Source organism: Myzus persicae, unplaced genomic scaffold, assembly GCF_001856785.1.
Source record: "Myzus persicae strain clone G006 unplaced genomic scaffold, MPER_G0061.0, whole genome shotgun sequence".
In the NCBI taxonomy this organism is placed as follows: domain Eukaryota; kingdom Metazoa; phylum Arthropoda; class Insecta; order Hemiptera; family Aphididae; genus Myzus; species Myzus persicae.
Genome location: NW_019101570.1, coordinates 177,114 through 199,325, shown reverse-complemented (window position 1 = coordinate 199,325; position 22,212 = coordinate 177,114). Strand labels below are relative to the sequence as shown.

Genomic DNA, 22,212 nt, shown 5'->3' with positions numbered 1-22,212 from the left:
TAAAAATAATAATTTTACAAGCTAAAACATAATACTATGAATTATTTTGATATATTTTATAATATATATTACAGGATTTTAAATAGGGTTCTGTGGTAAAACATTGTTGTATAAATTGAACAGTTTATTTACAAAAATATATAATTTAAATACTAAATTAACAATATTATATAAATGTATTGGTTTGTCTATAAAGAAGGTATGCCATGACATTTTTGATTGCATTTTTTATGCATTCATCAACAGTTGTAAATAAAATAGTTTAAATATTTAACAATAAATAAACAGTTTGTAAAACAAAATTAGTTTAATACAATTTCAAGTACCTAATAACAAATAAGTAAATAAAACAATTTCTAATATTATTTAACATGTTTCTTAAATATTATTCATGAATAACATTTTTAATTAGATCATTGGTTTTATAATTCACAATATTTACTACTTACATTAATAAATGGCAGCTAGTTTCATATTATCAACAGTAGTTTAATGGACTTCAACAATGATTGTGTACGTGATATGGTTACAAACCTGCAGTGATTAATTATAGATTTGTATTGTTTCAATCATGAAAAATATCATTTTTTTAAATTATAGTTGCTCTGTTATATAACCAATGACATGTGTATTGAATATTATAAGAAAAAAATGGTACATAAATATTTTGGGAAATTTTGTGGAACTTGAATAAGGATTTAAACATATTTTACTACTGAAATCGATACCACTTCTATTATTACTTGCACCCATTGCTTCTTTACCTGCACCCAATTATTGTACATCAAATGCACATCAATATTCTGAAAAATAGAAGGAGATAAATAAAAATATAATATAATACATAATGTTCATGGATAATGAATAATTTAAGGTTTTTAAGTTTAAAAATAATAAAAATACATACATTTACATTTTTACTAAAAAAAAAAAATACAAATATACTTCTAGTTAGAGTAAAAATGAATAAAAAATGAACTGTATTCATTTCAATTAGGCACATTATAGTCATAGTTAAAATGTAAATATACATATAGTTTGAGTAGAAATGAATACAAAATAATTGTATATAAATCAATTAATTAAGCACTAAAAATAATATTATAAATCAATAATATCCCATTATTTTTACTAAATGAATCTTGTTTATTTCACCGGTGGTACACTTAACAATTTTTGACGTACACTATATTACTACAGTACAAGTCAAAACATAAATACATATACAATATTTAAACATTTTAATTTACAGTTATGTACATTTTAAGATTAAGGTTAGAAAACAACTTGAGCATTTGGGTATACTCCTTTTTTCAGTTCTGTTGTTAAATAGTATTGATGCGCTAATGATGTACAACCTTTTAAACGGTTGATGTGCAAATGGTGTATAGACAAAAAATCCAGTGACGCTCAACCGTCTTACAAAACAGGTCAAAATTAATAATAGTGATGCTTAAACGACAATTGGCAAATTATAGACCACAGCAGTCTTATCAAATTTAACAGTCTCTACATTTCTATGATCGATATCAAGTTCACAGAATGGTAAAATAATCAACTGTAAATAGATTTATACAATGGATTATCAATTAATTTTAAAATAATTGAAATTTCACATAAATTATAACTTTTGTTTTTTTTCTTTAAGAAGTATTAAAAACAACAATTTATAGGAAATAATAAACAGAGGCAGTTACGAAGTATTATAATTATTGGTTTAAGACACTTCAACCCAGTGGCGTAGCCAGGGGGGAGGCTGAGAGGGCTGCAGCCCCCCCCCCCCCCCCCGAAATGTTAATATAATATAAAAATTATTTTAATGGTCTATGGTATTCGATCAAAAACTAAAAAAGTGTAAAAAATTGATCAGCCCCCCCCCGAAAAAAAATCCTGGCTACGCCACTGCTTCAACCTAATCTTTTCAGTAGTTCAGTTTAATTTTATAAAAGTAACTGCTAACTGATAATTGAATGATTTTTAATCACTATCATCAATGATTACTTTATTGAAAATTAAAATTACACTTAGCTATCAGCAAATACCCAACAAATCACCCACGCCATAATAATACGGCACCAATAGTTGTACACTTAAACGGCCTCTGATAAACTTTGTCCCACAAGAGAACATGCTAAATCTGGGCAAGTAGAATGAGCATGGAAACCAACAGTTTTTTTAAACAATTTAGTATGACATAATTATAATTTGAGATTGTATCTACTTTAAGTCTTATAACACTTTGTAAACAAATAAATATGAGTTAATAAAATTAAATAAGACTAAATTTACTAAAATATTTAGAACAACTTTTATTAATTAATAATATTAAAATTACCTAATCAAAGTTCCTTTTCAATTTAACTTTGCTGTGTATAACAATTTATGCAGCATTTGCTTTGTCAGATGTCTGCTGATTCATCAAATTCCAATAGAAACCTTTCTTTTTCAATAAGGTATTATGGTCCCCAACCTAAGAATATAAATATTATTATTAATTAGTTTAATAAAAAATATTTATTAATAACACTTTTCAATAGGAAACAACCTTAAGGTTGTTGAAAGCGGACCATTTTTAAGAGAACATTGTACCTGCATGTGTTATCTCTGTCTTACACACGTACAATATAACAAATTTTCGTTCACCAGATTCAATAGTACTTTGATAGTTTTGATATTAAAGTGAATTAACTTATTATAAAATTTAAAGGTAAGATTATTATCTAGGGCCCTAGGTAGGCTTTTATTCATATTATTATTGCCTTTAAGTAAATGATGACCTTTTTGAAACTGTACATTTTAAAATGATCATAACAAATTTTCAAAATTATAAGTGGACTTCTGGGAGAATATATTTTTTTCTGCTTATTGGTCCTAATGCATGAAAAAAACAACAAAATGAAGATCCGCTTTCAACAGCCTTAAAGCAAATTATATAATATTTATAGACATCTAAGCTTAAAGTCATTAAATGAATAATTGCACTTGTTTGAGTAAAGAATACAATTTTATTTGACATATAAACCTTGAGGATTATCATAAAACTAATTTTCCATATCTATACATTTTAAGGGGATTGTCTATCTTTGTCAAACACACGTAGAACATAGGAATTTAGATGTGTTTTCATTCCAATAAACCGATTGATCTACTGAAGCAATACAAATTCCAAAAATAGATTTGAATTTGTTGTCACGTCTACTTCAGATCAACTTTCCCACATTTTTGATTATATTTCCCTTAATCCTAAAAAGAATTGTGATAAAAAGGAAAAAGATATTAATATTTTTGGAGAAGTTTAAATAAAAAATTTAAAATCTAGAGAAGTCAATCTCAAGTCTACTTGAAGACAAATTAAAATTTGTTTTTAGAATTCTTATAGTTTCACTAGATCAATTGTTACATTAAAACACGTATAATTCCTAGGTTCAAAGTTAATTTTTAAACTATTGAAGCTAAACATGATCTGCTGAGCCTAAGTTTACTATGTTACGTACTTGTAAGACAGAAACAGCAAAATGCCTATGTAGTGTCTGTCCTCTTTACTAATATATTAAATATGTACTTATTGTACTTACTTCAACAATTTCACCTTTATTCAAAACTACAATAACATCTGCATTCTTTACAGTGCTCAATCGATGAGCTATCACTAAAACTGTTTTTCCATTCGATACAGATTCTAATGCTGATTGCACATGCATTTCAGACTCGGTATCAAGTGCACTATAAGTAAAAATTTAAAAATTTGTCATAATTATAAAGTATTTGTTTTGACGTATAGTAGTGTACTACTCTTAATCATTGATTAAATATATATATTATATGTAAAATATTAAATATATATATTATATATTTAATCAATAACTTAATAAAAGAAAATATAAAAATGGAGTTTTAAATTCATAACATTTAACAAAGAGCATAAATATAATAGTCTATAGTTTACTAGGAAACTCTTTCACTATCATTGGTAAAAATATTATAGAATTCATTTTTAGAGTTTTTATTTAGATTTATATTTCTACTAATAATACTTATAATAATTATTACTTTTATAACCTGTAGTTAGTATCTTGCTGAAATCGGTAGCTAATTGTTAGTAACTAGTTACTTACCTAATATAATTAAAAGTACTCTTTGTTAGTCTGTTCAAAATTAGGTCGATCTTTGGTAGCAATTAAAATGTAATGGCTGATGGGCATGACCATACAATGACACATAGAGTATTTGCCACTATCAATGGCATTGTCAAATTATACGTCTAATTACTCAACAATTTAAAGCCCCTGCCAAACTTGTCATATTTAAGGAGTTGTGTTTAATTCTTTCATTCCTTGCTGTCACAGTTCGTCTTTGTGTGTGTAGTAAATGATCATTAGTTTGTGAATAACACCCACCATACCTACATTATACAATAACATATGTGCATATGACAATTAGTAGTTAGATCAAAATATTTAAAATCAATTTGATGTGTAATAGCTATGTGTATGACAACAATTCAAATACTTTCGAAGGTTTGATTTAAAAAATGTAAAGAAGTTTGAATGTATAAACAAGATAACTTTGAATCTGGGCATTTTTAAAATTTTAGATTCTTGACAGGAATAAAATATTTAAGTTCAATCAATTTTTTCACTTTTCTTATAAAATATATTAAAATTTTATAAAAATATTGGATATATTATGCTTTGATGCAAAACAAACTTCATTATCAAATCAAAAATCTTTTCATTTTTTAAATCAAACCACTATTAAGTACCTTAATTTTTGTCAATCGCTAAGTCATTTGAATGAAAAATTAATAGCGTTTGCAGGGGTTTTAAATATAAAATGTTAAGTATTGCCACTAATAATGCAGAGTTCAAAACCTAACAAGGTGAAGTCGCACCACTGCAGAACGATTGGAATAGAAGACCGATCTCATTTTGAACAGACTATAAATTTGTGAATTTTAAATTTCATATTTATACTACATACAAAAAAAAACAGTGTTTTAGCAAACCTTGTTGCTTCATCCAATATAAGTATTGCTGGGTTTTTCAAAATAGCTCTTGCGATGGCAATTCTTTGTTTCTGTCCTCCCGAAACAGTTACACCTCGTTCCCCGACTATTGTATTATAACCATTGGGGAAAGAAGTGATAAAAGAATCAGCATTTGCTATTTTTGCAGCTTCAATAACCTAAAATATTTCAAATCACAATTTAGACTTTAATTGTGAACTCACAGACAATATTTTTTTTTCACCTCAATGTCTGTTGCTTCGGGCTTTCCATAACGTATGTTTTCTAAGATAGACATAGCAAACAGTATTGGTTCTTGATTAATTAATCCAATTACTCTCTTACGCAACCAAGTCTGATCAAGCTTTTTAATGTCTACCCCATCTATTATTATACTTCCTGAATCAACATCATAAAATCTATAAACATTACAGGGAAAAATAGTTCATTAAAAAGATACAATTGAAAAACAAAAAAGAAATATGTACCTCATGAGAAGGGCAGCAATAGTAGATTTACCATTGCCAGAAGATCCAACAACAGCAACCACTTTACCAGGAGGGAGAGTAAGATTGAAGTCTTTTAATATAACCTATTGAATCATATTCAAACAAGCCAGTTATCTTCTGAATTGAACAATGCCTTGAGGTAGGAATGTATTGAAGTTAAGGTAATAAAAATGTGGTGCCTCGATTGGAGAGATAGAACTACAGTGGACTTGATCCCCCAATTATAAATTCAGTTCTGAGTACTCAGTAATCAATTTTAGAAATATCTTGTAGGGACTTAGTTCTCTCAAAAAATACGCGCTATTTGTGCATATGAGTGACTCAGTAATCACATAATATCAGTGTTCGAGATTTTGGCTTTCAGAATCATGGATTCAAATCCCATAAATCATCTATTTTTATTCTCTAACATTCAATACAGTTGTTTTAACCACATAAGTGGACCTTAGTTATGTCAGAGTATTAATATTCATTATTCTGTTTACAGCAATGTCAATATTACTTGTTCAGGTCTCGTTGGATATGAAAATGTAATATCTTTAAATTCAATTTCTGGTTTAAAAGAATGATGTGGAATCTTAATACCCTCATTAATCAGTGTTTTGGGACTCTTGTTAATATACTGAAAAATATAAATACATACAATTAATCTAGAGTTGGAAAAATAAAAATATCAACAGTTTTAAAAATTCTGACTGGTAAATATTATACTCTCTTTAGTTTAGTAATGCCTAAATTCGCGCATGTATATTGAGCAAGAAAATTGATTGCTTTGCATGATTCTGATATTTGGTTGTTGATGGTTGGCTAATGGTACAGATCAGTGCTCACTATGGCAATAGACATGCGCGAACGCTATAGGTTTTTGCCAATCAAGTAAGCATTTTTATCTTGAATAGAATAAAGTTTACGAAGTTTAATAGCAAAAAACTGAAAAATGTTTATAGTTTACTTCAAATATTCTGGACCCTGCAGCAACACCTTTTACATAATGACCGAATAATAATGAAAATTGCCCTAATGAATGTTGAAGCATTTGGGTAACCATGAGAAAAGACATAAGCTGTCCAGGATCAAGAGCGCTGGTTGTCATAAGTTGTCCACCGAGGAATATTGTTCCCAAAACAATGCCATTGAGGAACACATTACTACTAGCCTAAAAATAAAAATAATATTTCAGAATAACAGTTTAAATGTATTAAGTTTATTAAATAGATGTACATACTTGAAAAAGACCAATACCATAACCCAACTTCTTATGCAATAATCCATTATTTTCAATTTCTGTTAAAAATCTTTCACATTCTGTAGATTCAGATGCAAAGGCACGAACAGTTCTCATATTTCCAATCACTTCTTCAGCTATAATTGTCGATTTAGTACCCTGTATACATAATAAATAAACATAATATATACATTATACATTATATAATGATTAATTTTATTTAAGTGTAAATACTTGTTCTTGAGCCAGTTTGCTAAGTTTTCTTAAAATAGAACCAAAAAATGTGCCAATAACAATTATAGTTGGTAAAATAATAGCTACAGCTCCAGTCATTTCTGGTGATGTATTATATAAAGCATATACTCCGCCAATTAACTAAATTATAAACAATAATTAAAATTAAATAATATATTGGCTATAAGAAATACATTTAAAAAAAAACTTTGAAAGAAACTTGTTTCTAACCTACGTACTTGGGTAGCATTTTTAAGACCTTGTATTATTACAAGTTTAAATGAACTTTTAAAATCTTGTACGTCAGTTGTTAACCTATGAAAAAATATTTATATATAACACATATAATGGTGTATATAATACATCATTGATTAAATACTTTAGTCAGGGACATCAAAAATGATCTCTGGCCCCTTGTTCATACCCACCATAGTAACAATTGGTCATCAACAAAGTACTACCCCGCTAACTGTTAAGTTTATATTCTCAGTGATTTGACAACTACTATCAAAAAACTACCACTTGGCTCATGATGATTAGAGTTAATTTTTTGTGTCCCAGACTATAGTATTTATAATCAATGATAATATAATTTTAGGATTAATAATAATTACAAAATCTGTTTTCCATAAGTATTAAGATTGGGTTCAAAATATTTTAAAAACATAAAATGCACGATAATAATAGAATACTACCATGAATTTCCTTACTAATTTAATATAGTACCCTTTATGTAAAAAACGTTTTGGTATTTTTTATTCTTAAACAAAAAATGTTTGAATTCAATATAATATGTATCAATTTTCATTTAGTAGTTAATTTACCTTTGTAAAATATCTCCTGTACGAGTTTTATCAAAAAACTCTAGCTCTTGTTGAAGTATAGATGAAAAAAGATTATATCTCATACGTATAGCAACATTTTCTCCAACTTTTGACAACATGCTTATACATATGAATGTTGATAGACCCTAAACAAAATATTGTTTAAAAATAAATATTGTTTTAAACTAAAATATTTAGCTATAATTTTACCTGCATTATGTAAAGCGCTAACAGTTTTGACAATGGATCACTAAGTTTTTTAAAATCAAATGGTACTCCATCTCTAGCAAACTGAAGTATAGTATTTATAACATGCTGTAGGTTGATTGGAATACTTAAATTGCACAGAGCAACAATGAATGCAGTCTGAAAATGAATAAAATAATAAATCATTAAAAAACCTAAGGTCTTTAATCATGTGGCTATTATAACACTTAATACAAGTAATAAAATTGAGTAGAATAATGTAGCAACAGTCTCTTTTATTGCATAGCCATAGTCATAACTCATTACTAATTAATATACTTACAGCAATAGCAGCTATTAAATTTAATAAATCTGGTGACAAATAAGACAACAACTTATTCCAATCAAAATGGTTGTTAGATGTTGATTCTAGTTCTATATGTTGACAATGAACTATATTACTTCCGTTAAGAAAATATTTACATCCAATATAGCCTACAGATCCAATAAGCATCCATCTTGGATTGAATTTACTTAAATTGATTGGTGATACTGGAATTGGTTTTTTACTTGTTGCATTTTTGATGAGGGATGAATAACTCTTAGTTGGTTGTCTATGACAAAATAAAAATTAATACTTATAGTTTAATAATTTAAGTAATTAAATACTTAGAATACCCCTAAAATATTAGAATGCCAAGTTAAATAAGCTCCAGAACTTAAAAATAAAAAAAATAATGAACTGGTTGTCGGCTGGCTTTGTTATTTGTTCTAGGATCAGTGCCAATATTTTACATATTTATGTTTAACTTAACCTGAACCAAAACATAAGAGGTACAAATAGGTACAAAATTTTTAGTAAACATAGTAAATTATTAAAATTAAAATAATTGAATTAATATTATTATTTTATTTATTAGTAATACTTATTTAATAATTAATATTCTTCTTATAAAAACCTCTTTTATGAACACATTTATACTAGTAAAACCATACTCAGTTATTTATTAATATTTTATAGATATAAACCCTACCTCTATTTGTAACGTACTTACCTAGTAATGAAGGAACGTAGTGTTGACAAATTGACCGGTTTAGTACAAAATAAACGTAACATGGCAGTATGATTGAAAGAAATTAAAAATGAACCAACCTAAACGCCACCTTGATTTTTTATAATTAATATTAATAAGGTCAACTTGTTCTGTGGTAATGTTGAAGTTTGAACTTCAGAGTTCAGATTTATGCCATCATCATAATCTTGATATTCTTCGACCATAATACATAAAAAATTCATTTTTCAAATATCTGATAATACTATCAATTTTTCGCAAGTGCGATACCATAATAACAACACGTGTTCAGTTATTATCAGTTCCGGTACTGTGTTCCATTTTTCATTATTGATTTTGCCGCCAAAATATTTGTTACCTATGTCTTATACGCCTTATACCTAAATGAATTGTTGTGATAGTTTTATAGTGCTATAATAGATTGCATTTTAATTTTTGGTTTTGTATGAATACCTCCTGAATTATTATAATATAGGAGTTATCATAATATAAAATATATTTCTGTGACTCTTAACTACACTTCAATAATTGTCATCCAACATGTCTAGAGGAGACATACAATACTCAACAAAATATGAAGACAATATGTATATTTACAGGTATGCCCATTTAATGTAATGTAGTCTTTCAGTCTTTGACTGTTCTTGTATCAATTCCTGTTTAAATGACCTTTGACTTTGACAACATTTATGTTAGACACGTAATCTTACCAGAAGACATGGCCAAACTCTTACCTAAGACTCATTTGATGACTGAAACTGAGTGGCGAAATCTTGGCATTCAGATGACATCTGGCTGGATGCATTACATGAGATATGATCCAGGTATGCATAATTAGCTATTTGATTATTGATTCTATTTGTTTTTAATAAATAAGACATGACTTAACAACAATATAGTTTTACATAATATGATAATATGATATATTTTAATTTCATCTTTTTTTTAAAAAAAAAGATTATGAAGTACGAACTCATATAAAATAAATAACATGTACTAAAATACCTATAGAACTAGGTAGATATATTATACTTTCTAATTTTTACCGTTAGAAAAAAATGGTTTAGAGTGCTACAGAATTGTTAAAAACAAATTGAATAATTATTTATGCATTTCAGGAGATTACAATTACAATTGAATAATATGGATTTTGTATAAAAAAAAATGTATAGGGATAAATTTAATTGATGATCATAGATATCAATTTGATTATTAAAGTGTCATTAAAAAAAATATACATTTATAAAGGTTAAAGTAGTTTTTCTTTTTTAAAACATAATTCAGTTAAACAACATAAATTATTGAGTTAACATAAAAAAATTAGCATTATTTATTTAACAAATTAAAATAAACATATCAAATATTGTGCGAAATTTCTTTTTGAATAAATATAATATTATAATCAACGGGTTGTTGATTTTTTTTATTAATACTTTAAAAGTAACCATAATTTTTTGACCAATTAAATAATATAATAATATTATATTATATTATATAATGCAAACATTTTAAAATTATATTTATGTTAAAATCAGTCTTTAATTTTGAAATATTAAAAATTTCTTACCAAAGAAAATAATTGTTTGTGTTGAACAAAAAGTAACATTTCTATACAATTTCCTATGAAATAGGTATGCTGAAATATGCCAAACTCTTATAATATGACTACCTAAAATAATATTATGCTCTCATATGCTAATCATACGTTCTTAGTTAAACAAATTGTTGACATTTCTTACTCCTGTCAAACTACATACTCTTAAACAATAAAATCTGGGCTCTAAAAAATTGTACCGAATATTTCATTGAAATACTTTGCATATTTGTTTATTTTATTACCTATATTTAAATATTTTATTGTCTTTTGTTCAAGATTATTGATGTTGACCATGTATTACAATTATCAAATTGTATTATTTAGTATATACATATCTTATATTACCATATTATTTTGTTTCAGAACCTCATATAGTGCCATTTAGACGACTTAAAATAGCAATAGATTCACAGATTACTCAATAAAGTGATAACTAAGTATAATGAGTTGTAATTTTAACTATTATGTATTTATATAAATAAGACAATTTCACAAATAATGTTTATAATTATACAATTTTAATATTTTGTTCAAATGTTTTATATTTTATTTTTTATTTCCTGAATATATATTTATAAAATTAATTTTTATTTTATATTTATAGATTGAAATAATATCAACTTATCTTATCTATTTATATTTTATTTAAAAATGTAAAATAACTTTATTCTATATCATATAAGATATTATTTCTTAATAACTTTAATAAAGATTTCTATTCAAAACAATAATAATGAATTGTTTTGTGTGATGTATTTGAAGTATAACAAATGTATTTGATGTCAAAATTGACATTTAAAGTGTTGAACATAATTAATTTTACATCAATATTTATGTTGTTGTGACAGAAAAGTGAAAACAAAAAATTAATACCTGTGATAAGTGATAACATTACAGCATAATAATTTTTGATGTACAACATTACTGAAATACATAAACATAACAATACCTATGTATATTATGGTTAGAGTAATAGAAAGGACATTTAGAAAATAAGTGGATTTTGTTATTTGTTAGTTTCTTGTGAAGTTGTGAAAACAGTTAAAGTATTGGTTTACTAGTTTTTTGAATGTTTGGAAATATAGGTTATTGTGTACATTTAGATAAAAAACATATCACGGGCAACCAGTAATTAGTCGCTGATTAATTGACTTAAATGCTTGCAGTGGGCAAAATGTTTGCTGATTTTGCTTGACCCCAGATTTTCATGCCATATGTATAGATGCAATTATAATTGCTGTATAGATAAGTATTTTGTTTTTGGGGCTAAGTTTAGACTTGAGGATTCGGGCGGGGAAAGTGAAAGCGTGTGTTGCTTTGTTTTCTTTTATTTTTTGTTTGATATTTCCAGGTGTGTCTTTTACCAATAGTTATTCCAAAGGACCAAGGCCCAAGGGGTTATTGTTTAAAAATAGTGGAGGACATTCTTTTTTGTTTAAGGTGAAGTTGACTTTGGAAGATTTTGCATCATTTAGTGATAAATCTATGTTTTCAGATTTTTCAATCTAAAGATTTAAAGTAATAGAGTAACTGTTATAAAGAGGCAATAGCATACAATTTTGAAAATGTCAATCTTTATAGTAAAATAAAACGATATACCTATTTATAAAAAAAAAAATAACCAAAATTGTTATTATTCATTTAAATACCTATCCAATTTCCTAGAAAATTAAACTTAAAAAATATATAAAAAAGAATTGTACTCAGGTATATGTATAAATATAATATATATATATAATTTGATTTTTCTGTTTCAGTAAAAATAATTTATCTCTGAGAAACTTTGATAACATTTCAAGCCTTAGTTTAAAAATTTTAAATCTTATACATTTTCAACTTCTATTTAATTAGCGGATATTTTATTAATAATTTAATTAATTTTGTTATAATGTGAATTTCAAACACTTATAAGTATTAATTGAGCCTATGTTTTTAATATTTTTAAATTTCTATAAGAACAAAGAATGAGGAATCTTGCATTATATTTTTAAGCATTTTGACAGAGCCTAAAAATATTTATTAATACCTACAAAAAATTTTTTTTTTAAATCGAAAATTGTAAATGTTTATGTGTAAATGGGTGGCTACAATAGCCCGGAAAGTAATTATACTGAATGTACAATCCCGGAATTTAATATCCCAGACCCTAATATTCTGGAACGTAATATTACGGAATTTAAATGCCCGTAACGATATAAGTCCGGAAACTAAATTTCCGGACAATTAAGTGCTACCGAATAAATTAATTTGAAATTTGTCTGAATAGGTATTTTAAATTTATTGAGTATAGAAAATAACAATTAAAGTAACAATGATGGAATGTTTCTAGTCTTATACTAGGTATTGAAATGTTTTGACTTTAAAGTAATAACAAAACAATACAGGTTGTAGGCAAATAACTTGGTTCTTGGTGTGGCGCGATATCTACACTTAGTTGGGTACGCGCTCTTGAGTGTGTACACCGGCCGGTGTTGCTAGCTTCTGGATGGGTAACCAAACAGATTGCGAGCATACTATTTGCGTCCCAAAATATTATAATCAGTAGGCGAGTTGCGTCCCGCGAAAAAAGATTCAAAAATGGTCATAGCCTATTTGCGTCCTGGTATACCTTTTTTATAATCTAATTGCGTCTCGATTATATCGATATAATCGATATCAAAAATCAAAATGTTATTAAAAAGAATACATTGATGTTTACTTTAATTTAATAGAAGTATAAGTAATAACCATATGTTTTACATTTTGTCATAATAATAATACTTTTAGTTCAGCTCAAATATAATTCAAAATTATAATATAATATAAAAATGTTGCCATGATAAATGATAATAATATTATGTAGTATACTTATTTATGTATACTTTAATACTTAAAATTGGTTGAAATTTAAATGAATCGCTTGTAATACAATTTAATGGTAAAATTTCGTTTTTTTTAAAACTTTCCATTTTTTTTTTAAAGTATTCTAATTTTAAATGTTTCTTTTCTGTAATTTTTTTTGTATTATTTATGCTATTAATTAAGATGTAATATGTATTAATCTGGAATGATTTTAAGACGTCAATGAATTATAAAATATGCTGATGACTAGAATAAAAATATGAATTAAATTTTCAGTGAAAAGCTACTCACATGCATATTTGTTGTTCTTTGTATGCTATTTGAACATTCAGACAAAAAATGAGTAGGGAATTTAGAATTTTCGGAAATATAGTTATACTATATACTAATCCACTAACTACTACTATCCCGCCATGAAGTGTTATTATTGAATAACTCCTTCAATCAAGCCAACCATGACCGGTGACCTACTATGTATTGTGCTTAATGTAAATATTTTTATACAGATTGTACAAATTAAATAAATATGTAAAAAAAAAAAAATACAAAGTCGGTAAATTCTTTACAACCGGTTGGAGCAATGGCTATAAGATCAAACACAAACACTTTACTCACTTTTTCAGGAGGTTAAAAAGGTAGTCCAAAAAATCTCTTTCAAAATGTACCGAATTCCGTATATTTTGTCTTAATGATTATAGAAACCAATAGCTTGAATTTTTTGCCACCAGTAATTTTTATCGCAGAACCGAACTGTCGCCATCCCACAAATAGTGAGGTTTATTATATAATACAGTTTGTCGATTTTAGTGACAAGTTAATATCAATTTTAGTGACTTTAGTAGATAATATCGATAGTAATTATATAGCCGACTTGGGTCTCCAAAATTTGACCCAAGTTACCGGTTAAATTTACTACCTGGAAAATATACCTTTTTTTGGGACGCAAGTAACATGTAGCCCCTATAATTACATCCTTGCCACACATAAACAAACACTTGTTACAACCCTACCAAGACAAAAACCTTCTACAAATAATACATGAAATTACCGAACCACCCCATACCCAATGTCCCATGTTGCCACGAGTTCACCATAATAAAAAAAATAACAACAAATCGTTAGTAGGTATGTGTTAGACATTTTGATTATCTAATGTTATTAAAATGAGAATTTAAAATTTAAATCACACATAAAAAATTACTTGCAAGTTGCAACTTGATTTTAATTTTAATTTCCAGGAAATCTTCTTATGAGAAAACCCGTATCAAATTATTAACTTTAAGTAGGATAATTAAAAATGTTTTGTAGGTAGTACAAAATCATTTTCGAAGATCTTGATGAATTTCGTAAAAAAATTGAACTTTGAATACTAACTTAGGTACCTGTATAAAAGATTTTGACTAAGATTTTTTTATTTGCTGTAAAAAAAATAACCGGGAATCCTAGTATTATATTTTAAAGACTGCATACATTCAAACAAAAATGTTTTTATGCAATATACAATAGGTATTAGGTACCTGTAATTAAATAAAAAACCAAAAAAGTCTGTTTCCTAATGTAAATATGAATGTATTTATATTTAATATACATAGTTTGAATTGGTGAGTTTTCAAAATCACTTAAATTATTTTTTGTATTGCTTATGGCCCATAGGTCTATAGGTGTTATGAAATCAATGCAATCGATCAGAAAAATATTCAAATGTTTAAAAGTCTTTGCACCAATAATAAGAATACAATTTCTATTCAAATAAGCTCAATAGCCGATGATTACAAACAAAATACAAATACATGATTTTTTTGGCCAACGTGTCGTTGTCAATGGCATAAAAGAAGATTGGTGTAATCTTCTTCTTTGGCTTTCTACAGGCGTTTCAGACCTTTGCCGCAATAACTATTTAACTCCACTTTTCTCTATCTATTGCCGTTTCTTCCCCAATAATGCTAGGTTCGTTATATAGGTCTTCTAAGTTTTTATTGCTACATACTTCATAATCTCCTTCATTGTTTCTGACTGGGCCGAATATCTTCCTCAAGATTGGTGTTGTCAACAAATAAAATAAGAATTCAAATAAATACATAGGCGTAGAGTGTATTGAAATCACTAAAAAATAAATTTACTAAGCACAAAAAAAAAAGAAAAAGAATTTAGAATGGAGTGTTTGGTCAAATAAATTCTATATTATATGAAACCCTTCAGTCTCCACTTTGTTTTTATTCTTTTCATAACAATTATCTGTATATACTATCTACTTGGGAAAAACAACCTTCGGTTGCAATGTACATATTTTGTATTCTACGTGACAATTCGTTTCGGTGTTTTTCGAGGACTAAATATATAAATACAACCCAACAATACACGGGGCACGAATTTAATATAATTTATGGTGGTACGCGCCATATGGTGTGTTGTTATACTACTTATACTGTGTAAGGGGGTTGAGGGCGTAAAAACGGCATGCCAGATTACTTCAATATAATATAATTATATTAGGTACTATTTATTATACAGACAGAGAACGAAAAGCAATACAATAAAGTATAAATTGACACAGGACTGGGATCGACCTTCGTCCAATATCTATCCTTTTATCTTGGCCTCCTGCGGCTGACTATATTCTCTGTGTAGGTGGCGTATTGTTACAGGTCGTGGCGTCGTGATGGCGGTTGTGATTGTTGCGCAGTTGTTTGATTTTCACTCCGACGGCTTATTATAGTTATTTTGTCGTGTACCCATATTATATACGCTGTAATACCCCAAAACCCTAATATCGTGGATCAAGCAGCCTATAGCCAGTATATAATTATTAAGTGCCTGCTGCCACCTGTACCTAATGCACCACGATGTTGGTGGTCGGTGGTCAGTCACGACCGTCCCTTAAGACTTGTTTACTTTCATCCGGCTTATTCAGGACAGGTAGTCTGTGCAATGTGCATTTGTCCCAGAAATTATTATCTACTGTACCGAATACTGATACGGTGGAAAACAAGCCATGGAAATGAATTTATAAAATATCATTAAACATAACAAATAACCAATCGAATAAACACTTGATAAATTCGGAATTTGTTTTAATTGATTTCGGTTGAAATATTGCGTTTACCACCTCAGACCTCTGTTATTCGCGGATTAGATAATAGAAAAATAGTTTTCTGAGTGTTTCGATAAGTACATAAAAATCGAATTTATGAGTTATACTATTTAAAGCTTAGATGACTAGATGAGCGAAGTGGAGTGGTACTCGGTTACTCTTCAAATTGTGGGTCCTCTATTACCCCGCTCATCTAAACTTTAAATATTTATAGGTAATAAACTAATCCTCGTAAATTCGATTATATATTGAAAAACTTAACAAATATTTTGCTTTAGAATATGAAATTAAAACTGTATGTTGTCATTTAAAAATGTAATAAAACTTTTTTTAAATGATAAGTATAAGAATATTAAGAAATATAATTTTTTAAAACAATTTGGTTTAATGGTTTGTAATGATTTTTAAAACCATGTAAAAAAATACTTTCATTGAGTATCATATGTTTAATATGTTACAGGAAATGTTGACAATTTTGGATATGGAGAAAATATTTAATAAAGAAAGGACATTTTAGTATGATATTTTTGCCTAGGAATTGTCATCATTAACACAGTTTAATCGTTAATGTTATCATTTATCGCTCTTACTATTCATTCAAAATTTAGAATAATAATCCAGTATTGCCTACCCATATTTATTTAATTGAAGTTATTACATTTACTCATATGACCATTGACACCTAGGATTATAACAAAGATTATGACAATTGACACCTCAGTGTTTTATTTATAACATGTATGGTTGATGGTTATAAATGGGAATTTTTCAATTGTTGAAGGCGTGGCTCAGTAGTTAATGTAATATTTTTACTTATGATGTATTGATGTAAATTGTACTCACATACCTATTTGTAAAAGGTAGGTAGATTTTCAAAAGAGTCATCATTACCTTTTTACCTGGAAAATATTAATTATAATAATTATAAATCATTTTGACAGTATAATACTAGGTATATATATGAATATAACATAACTTTTATTATATATTATATTCCCGTTTATACAGTTAACACTGTCCCGCAGATGTTTCTCTTTCAAAAGATACCCATTGTATTATTACTGTTATTAATGTATTTTCGTGTGTATTCATTGTATATAAATATAATATTATGTTCGATTCCACATTTAGATATTACTTATACATTTCTTAACATTTAAGTGTTTTTTTTTTACATACATGTGTATTTTCATGTGTTAGTGTGTGCTTCAAGGTTAGGTCCGCTACTATTCTTTAGATTACTTAACATCAGACCTATTATAATATGCTGATGACGAGAAACGTTCACCCTTCAAAATATACGTTAGTTATAAATTCTTTAAGGCTTTCAATATTATTTACTATACTTAGTTATTATTAATTACTAGATAAATAAATAACATAAATTACAGAAACTAAGCATTAAGAAGACGCCACACCTGCATGTGTTGTCTCCGTCTTACAAAAGTACAACATAGCAAAAACTGTTTTTCGTGATATAGAACCAATCAGGCTGTAGTCCAAGCTAAGCTCTCTATAAAGTAGAGGTTTCACATAGGTTTTTAATTTTTTCGATATCATAAATCAAAAAAAATTTGTTCAAGTTTGAAATAATGCATTTTTAAATAATAAGAACTTTTCTTGTATTTATGATATCAGAAAAATAAGAAGATAATCCAAATAGTAAATGATAAATGTTCTCCTCTGAATGCACATTTGGTTGCTTAGCTTTTATTACAATATCCTTGAACGGTTCTATCCCGCTCAAAACAGTTTTTGCTATGTCGTACGTTTGTAAGACGGAAGCAACACATGTGGGTATGGTGTCCTCTTAATTAGTATATTTTACTAATATAGTAATATAATAGGTAATATATGTATACTATATAAAGTAATTGTACTATGTATATTGTGGAGTAATTTAAATCTGAATAGTAGAATTCTAAAATTATAATAGTTTCAGTTTTATTTACTATAGTTAGTGATTGCCTATTTAATAAACAAACCTGGAAAAAATACCAGTACAAACAAACTATTAAATTGTCTTTTCAATAATCAATGGCGATACGTATTGATTTTATAGTAACTTTTGTTATCTCACAAAAATTGGTAAATATAAGTGTATTTATTTTTGACGCAATCGACAGAGAGGACCTACCATTGGAATACTAAGAGAGAGAAGTGTGGTAGTATGAACTTATATTACTGTGTTCAACTGCATGGGATAGGTATAGCACTGTAGCCAATTACTTAGATCATAATATAATATTATAGAAATATTTTTGGAGCCACTCCAATTATTAAAAAAGTGTCTTAAAATAATAAAGCCGGCAACGAAACCTCCTTAATGCCCATATACCGAAATACACCCCACCTGTTTTTGCGTGATCGGAACTCGAAACTACCCCCCATGTCAACATTTATTATAACTTGTAAGGTATAAAGGTGAAGTATACTGTTCATAAGCAGTACCGAATACTGACTCACTCAGTCCATTTCTATATTATTATCCAAGGCTTACGATATGAGCAATAATTTAATATTTTACCTTTAACATGATTTATAGCAATTTATAAGCATTTTAAAATGTACAAACAATTATTTACTATTTTGAAATGATCATAACTTGCTTTAAAATTGTAATATAAAAAAAAATACAATGTTATCGACTAGATAATATTCTTAATTATAATTCGGCAATTCTCTCTAAAGTTAAACATGGTAGAGTTAAATGGATGATTCAGGACGTACAATTTGCTATGTACCTGACAATACCTGTTGTACAGTTTTTTCTTCTCCTAATTAAATATTATATTTATTTGTATTTAATAATACTTCAAGTTTAATGTTTAGTTATAGGAGATTATAACTTAACATGTCTTTTCATACTGACATTGTTCAATACCGTGTCCCCTGTACAGGTTAATTAAATATGGATTAATTTAATTTTATGCCATTAACAAGTATAAACGGTCTGAAAGTTGAATAAAGAAAAATAGTACTGTTATAGATTCAAATTAACTCTTTATTTTAGAATAATTAACCAAAAGTTATTTTGAGCCAAAAATGAACACACATTTGAACAATAGTTAACAATAATTATAGATATTATAGATAATAATTTTATTTACTAGGGGATTCACCAAGCCACTCCAATTTTTTCCTTCAATAATGAATTTATTCAAATTCTGGTTTTGGAAAATTTTTAAATATATTTAAAGGTAATTTTTCAATTTTTTCAATTTTTTTGTATTACTAGAGGAGCGTACTGTGGCGATATATATTTCTGTTTTTTAAATAAGAATCCGCCTTTTTTACTCTAAATTTCTTAGTGTGATTTTTTTGAAAATGTTGATGTACCTAGTTCAAAATTCTAATACTTAGTTTTTTTATTTTTAGGTATTAAAATGTTTGTACTAAGGATAATACATAGTCCTAAAAATGATTTTACAAAAATAAAAATAAACGTGCAATTGGAATTAGTATTTATTATACTTGGGGCATTTTTATAAATTATTAATGTTGATAGATTAATATATCGATGACTTAAATTTTCAAATCCGCATAGCCCCTATATTTTTATAAGCCCATTACAATAGACCTATTATCCTTAGAGCACAAAGTTACTACTCGTACAAATTTTGATTCTGACAGTCAAATAAAACAAATAAATATAACAAATATTGTTATGAACACATAACAATTATCATGAACAATTGACAGCTAGAAAGGGTGTTCTCATTTAGAAAACCGAAGTTTGTATCTCCAAAAAACACTCCTTACTCAAAAATCACAAGAATATTAAATTACCCACGGTCTTTCAGTATGTTTAAAAATTCCAAAAATCAGATTTTAAATAACTGCGTAATTGAAGGGAAAAGGGATGAGCGTGCATGGTGAATAATATACATATACTTGTTAATTAATATTCTGTAAATAAAAAATACACAAACATAATATGGAAGTTCAAAAAGTATTCATAACAATTAAAATCTCTAATCGAATCAATATAATATTATTGTAAAGAATATTATTTTAATAATTCATAATCTTGAAATATTAATAATAAATTAAGATTGAGCATTTTTGAATTAAGTATAATATTATCATGAATTGTATAAAATGTAGGTTTATTATATATGAATCACGGACAATTATTCCCTGGACATTTTCTCAGTGACAATTTTTAGTGTAGTAGGACATTTTCCCCGTGTATACATTTTTTAAAGCAGACATTTTCATATATTACCCATATTTTTAAATATTTATTTGAATATGAAATTATAATTTTTTGTGTCTCATGTATATTGTATAATTTTGTCTTCAAACAGAATAAATTAAAAACACGTAGGAGAAATGTCCTATTACAATGAACATTGTAGTAGGGAATGACTTATGAGAATGAATATTCGTATTTTTTTTTGTTATAATTGAACATGATATATTGGTCAGTATTATTTGAAGGAATATACTTTACTGAAAATAACCAGCTTACAAACTTAATGATAATAAAAACTATCTTTTTAAAATATAAAACTTATTTTTTGTACTTGGTATTATATGAGCCTAAGCTCTTAAATCAATAAATACAAATAATTATTCATTCATAAAATATAATTAATTAAAATTTCTTATATAGTATGAAATATAAATAAGTTAACGAATATTCGAAAATATCAATGCATACGGAATTATGAAAATGTATGGATAAGTGCAACATATATCCGGGTTGTTATAAATATTATCTAATTTTGGATAATTGTATGCGTTATAAAAAATATAACCGTATTGGACAAGAATGAATGTGGACTTTGTGATCACATAATTAATATTGAGCTGGTAATATAATGTAGAAGGTATTATGCATAGACAATTTAACATTTGTAATATAAGTTTATCACTGTCTCTTAATAATATTATACAATGGTTAGTGTATAATACAAAATACATTGATGATGGATAACAATCATAACTGGTAAGTAAAGAATGGAATAATGATTTTTTTAGCCAGAATATTTTCCGACTAATGTTGTGCCCGATTTCTACTACCATGTGGCTCAGCAGGCCGTGTCCGACTAGGGACCGTGTCCCCCAGTAGTGGGCGGTTGGCATTTTGCGGACTCACCGGGGCTACCATTCCCATAGCATTTCTTATCATCGGACCATTTGGACGCTGTTGTCGGTGTAGATTTTGGTTTTGAATCCGGCGCACCAAATCAGCATTGTTAAATCCTGAGGGTGACCACACAGTCATCCTTACAGTCTGCAGAGCAATGATAAACGCTGTTAACATTTATACGTTGTATTATTATAATACACTATAATATTGTAAAGTCCTTATTATAATACACATATATTATTGTCCCGGCCATGGCACAAACAAGAAAAACGCTCAAGAAGGAATATTAAGCCTCCTGATTTTTATTTATATGAAGTGCTTCTCATAATTGTTCGAAACATCTACATATTTTTTTCACACACCTTTATTAAACCATAAAAAGATGTGTTTATTAAATAATAAATTAAGTTAGAGCAATTCGGCTACTGTCTATAATTTTATTAACTAACTTAACAATATGTAAATGAGTATTGATATTATATTTGTGTAAATCTACGTAAAAGATAGTACAAATTCTATGACATATAAC

The 22,212-nt window shown here is 27.3% G+C and overlaps 2 protein-coding genes across 2 annotated transcripts; one reads left to right on the top strand and one right to left on the bottom strand.

Annotated features, from left to right (window-relative positions):
- Positions 1–542: 542 nt before the first annotated feature.
- Positions 543–9,274, bottom strand: LOC111029743 (ATP-binding cassette sub-family B member 8, mitochondrial). The gene is made up of 15 exons (XM_022308885.1): positions 9,039–9,274; positions 8,327–8,597; positions 8,008–8,163; positions 7,798–7,943; positions 7,213–7,288; positions 6,974–7,114; positions 6,740–6,898; positions 6,467–6,670; positions 6,017–6,136; positions 5,494–5,597; positions 5,250–5,424; positions 5,006–5,184; positions 3,576–3,723; positions 2,336–2,470; positions 543–803 (listed from the first exon to the last, which is right to left on the bottom strand). The coding sequence occupies exons 1-14, from the start codon at positions 9,098–9,100 to the stop codon at positions 2,381–2,383; spliced, it is 2,031 nt and encodes a 676-aa protein (XP_022164577.1). The 5' UTR covers positions 9,101–9,274; the 3' UTR covers positions 543–803; positions 2,336–2,380.
- A 99-nt stretch (positions 9,275–9,373) lies between these two features.
- LOC111029746 (cyclin-dependent kinases regulatory subunit-like) lies at positions 9,374–11,182 on the top strand. Its single transcript, XM_022308890.1, has 3 exons — positions 9,374–9,655; positions 9,753–9,880; positions 11,017–11,182. The coding sequence occupies exons 1-3, from the start codon at positions 9,597–9,599 to the stop codon at positions 11,076–11,078; spliced, it is 249 nt and encodes an 82-aa protein (XP_022164582.1). The 5' UTR covers positions 9,374–9,596; the 3' UTR covers positions 11,079–11,182.
- The last annotated feature ends 11,030 nt before the right edge of the window (positions 11,183–22,212 follow it).

Excerpts from the sequence above, each read along its gene's own strand:
- LOC111029746 (XM_022308890.1), top strand. The coding sequence starts at position 9,597 with ATGTCTAGAGGAGACATACAATACTCAACAAAATATGAAGACAATATG. Across the intron at positions 9,656-9,752 it reads GACAATATGTATATTTACAG|ACACGTAATCTTACCAGAAG; the intron begins GTATGCCCATTT and ends CATTTATGTTAG. Across the intron at positions 9,881-11,016 it reads TTACATGAGATATGATCCAG|AACCTCATATAGTGCCATTT; the intron begins GTATGCATAATT and ends ATTTTGTTTCAG.
- LOC111029743 (XM_022308885.1), bottom strand. The coding sequence starts at position 9,100 with ATGTTACGTTTATTTTGTACTAAACCGGTCAATTTGTCAACACTACGT. Across the intron at positions 6,671-6,739 it reads ATGGTATTGGTCTTTTTCAA|GCTAGTAGTAATGTGTTCCT; the intron begins GTATGTACATCT and ends TTTTATTTTTAG. Across the intron at positions 5,425-5,493 it reads ATTGCTGCCCTTCTCATGAG|ATTTTATGATGTTGATTCAG; the intron begins GTACATATTTCT and ends TAATGTTTATAG.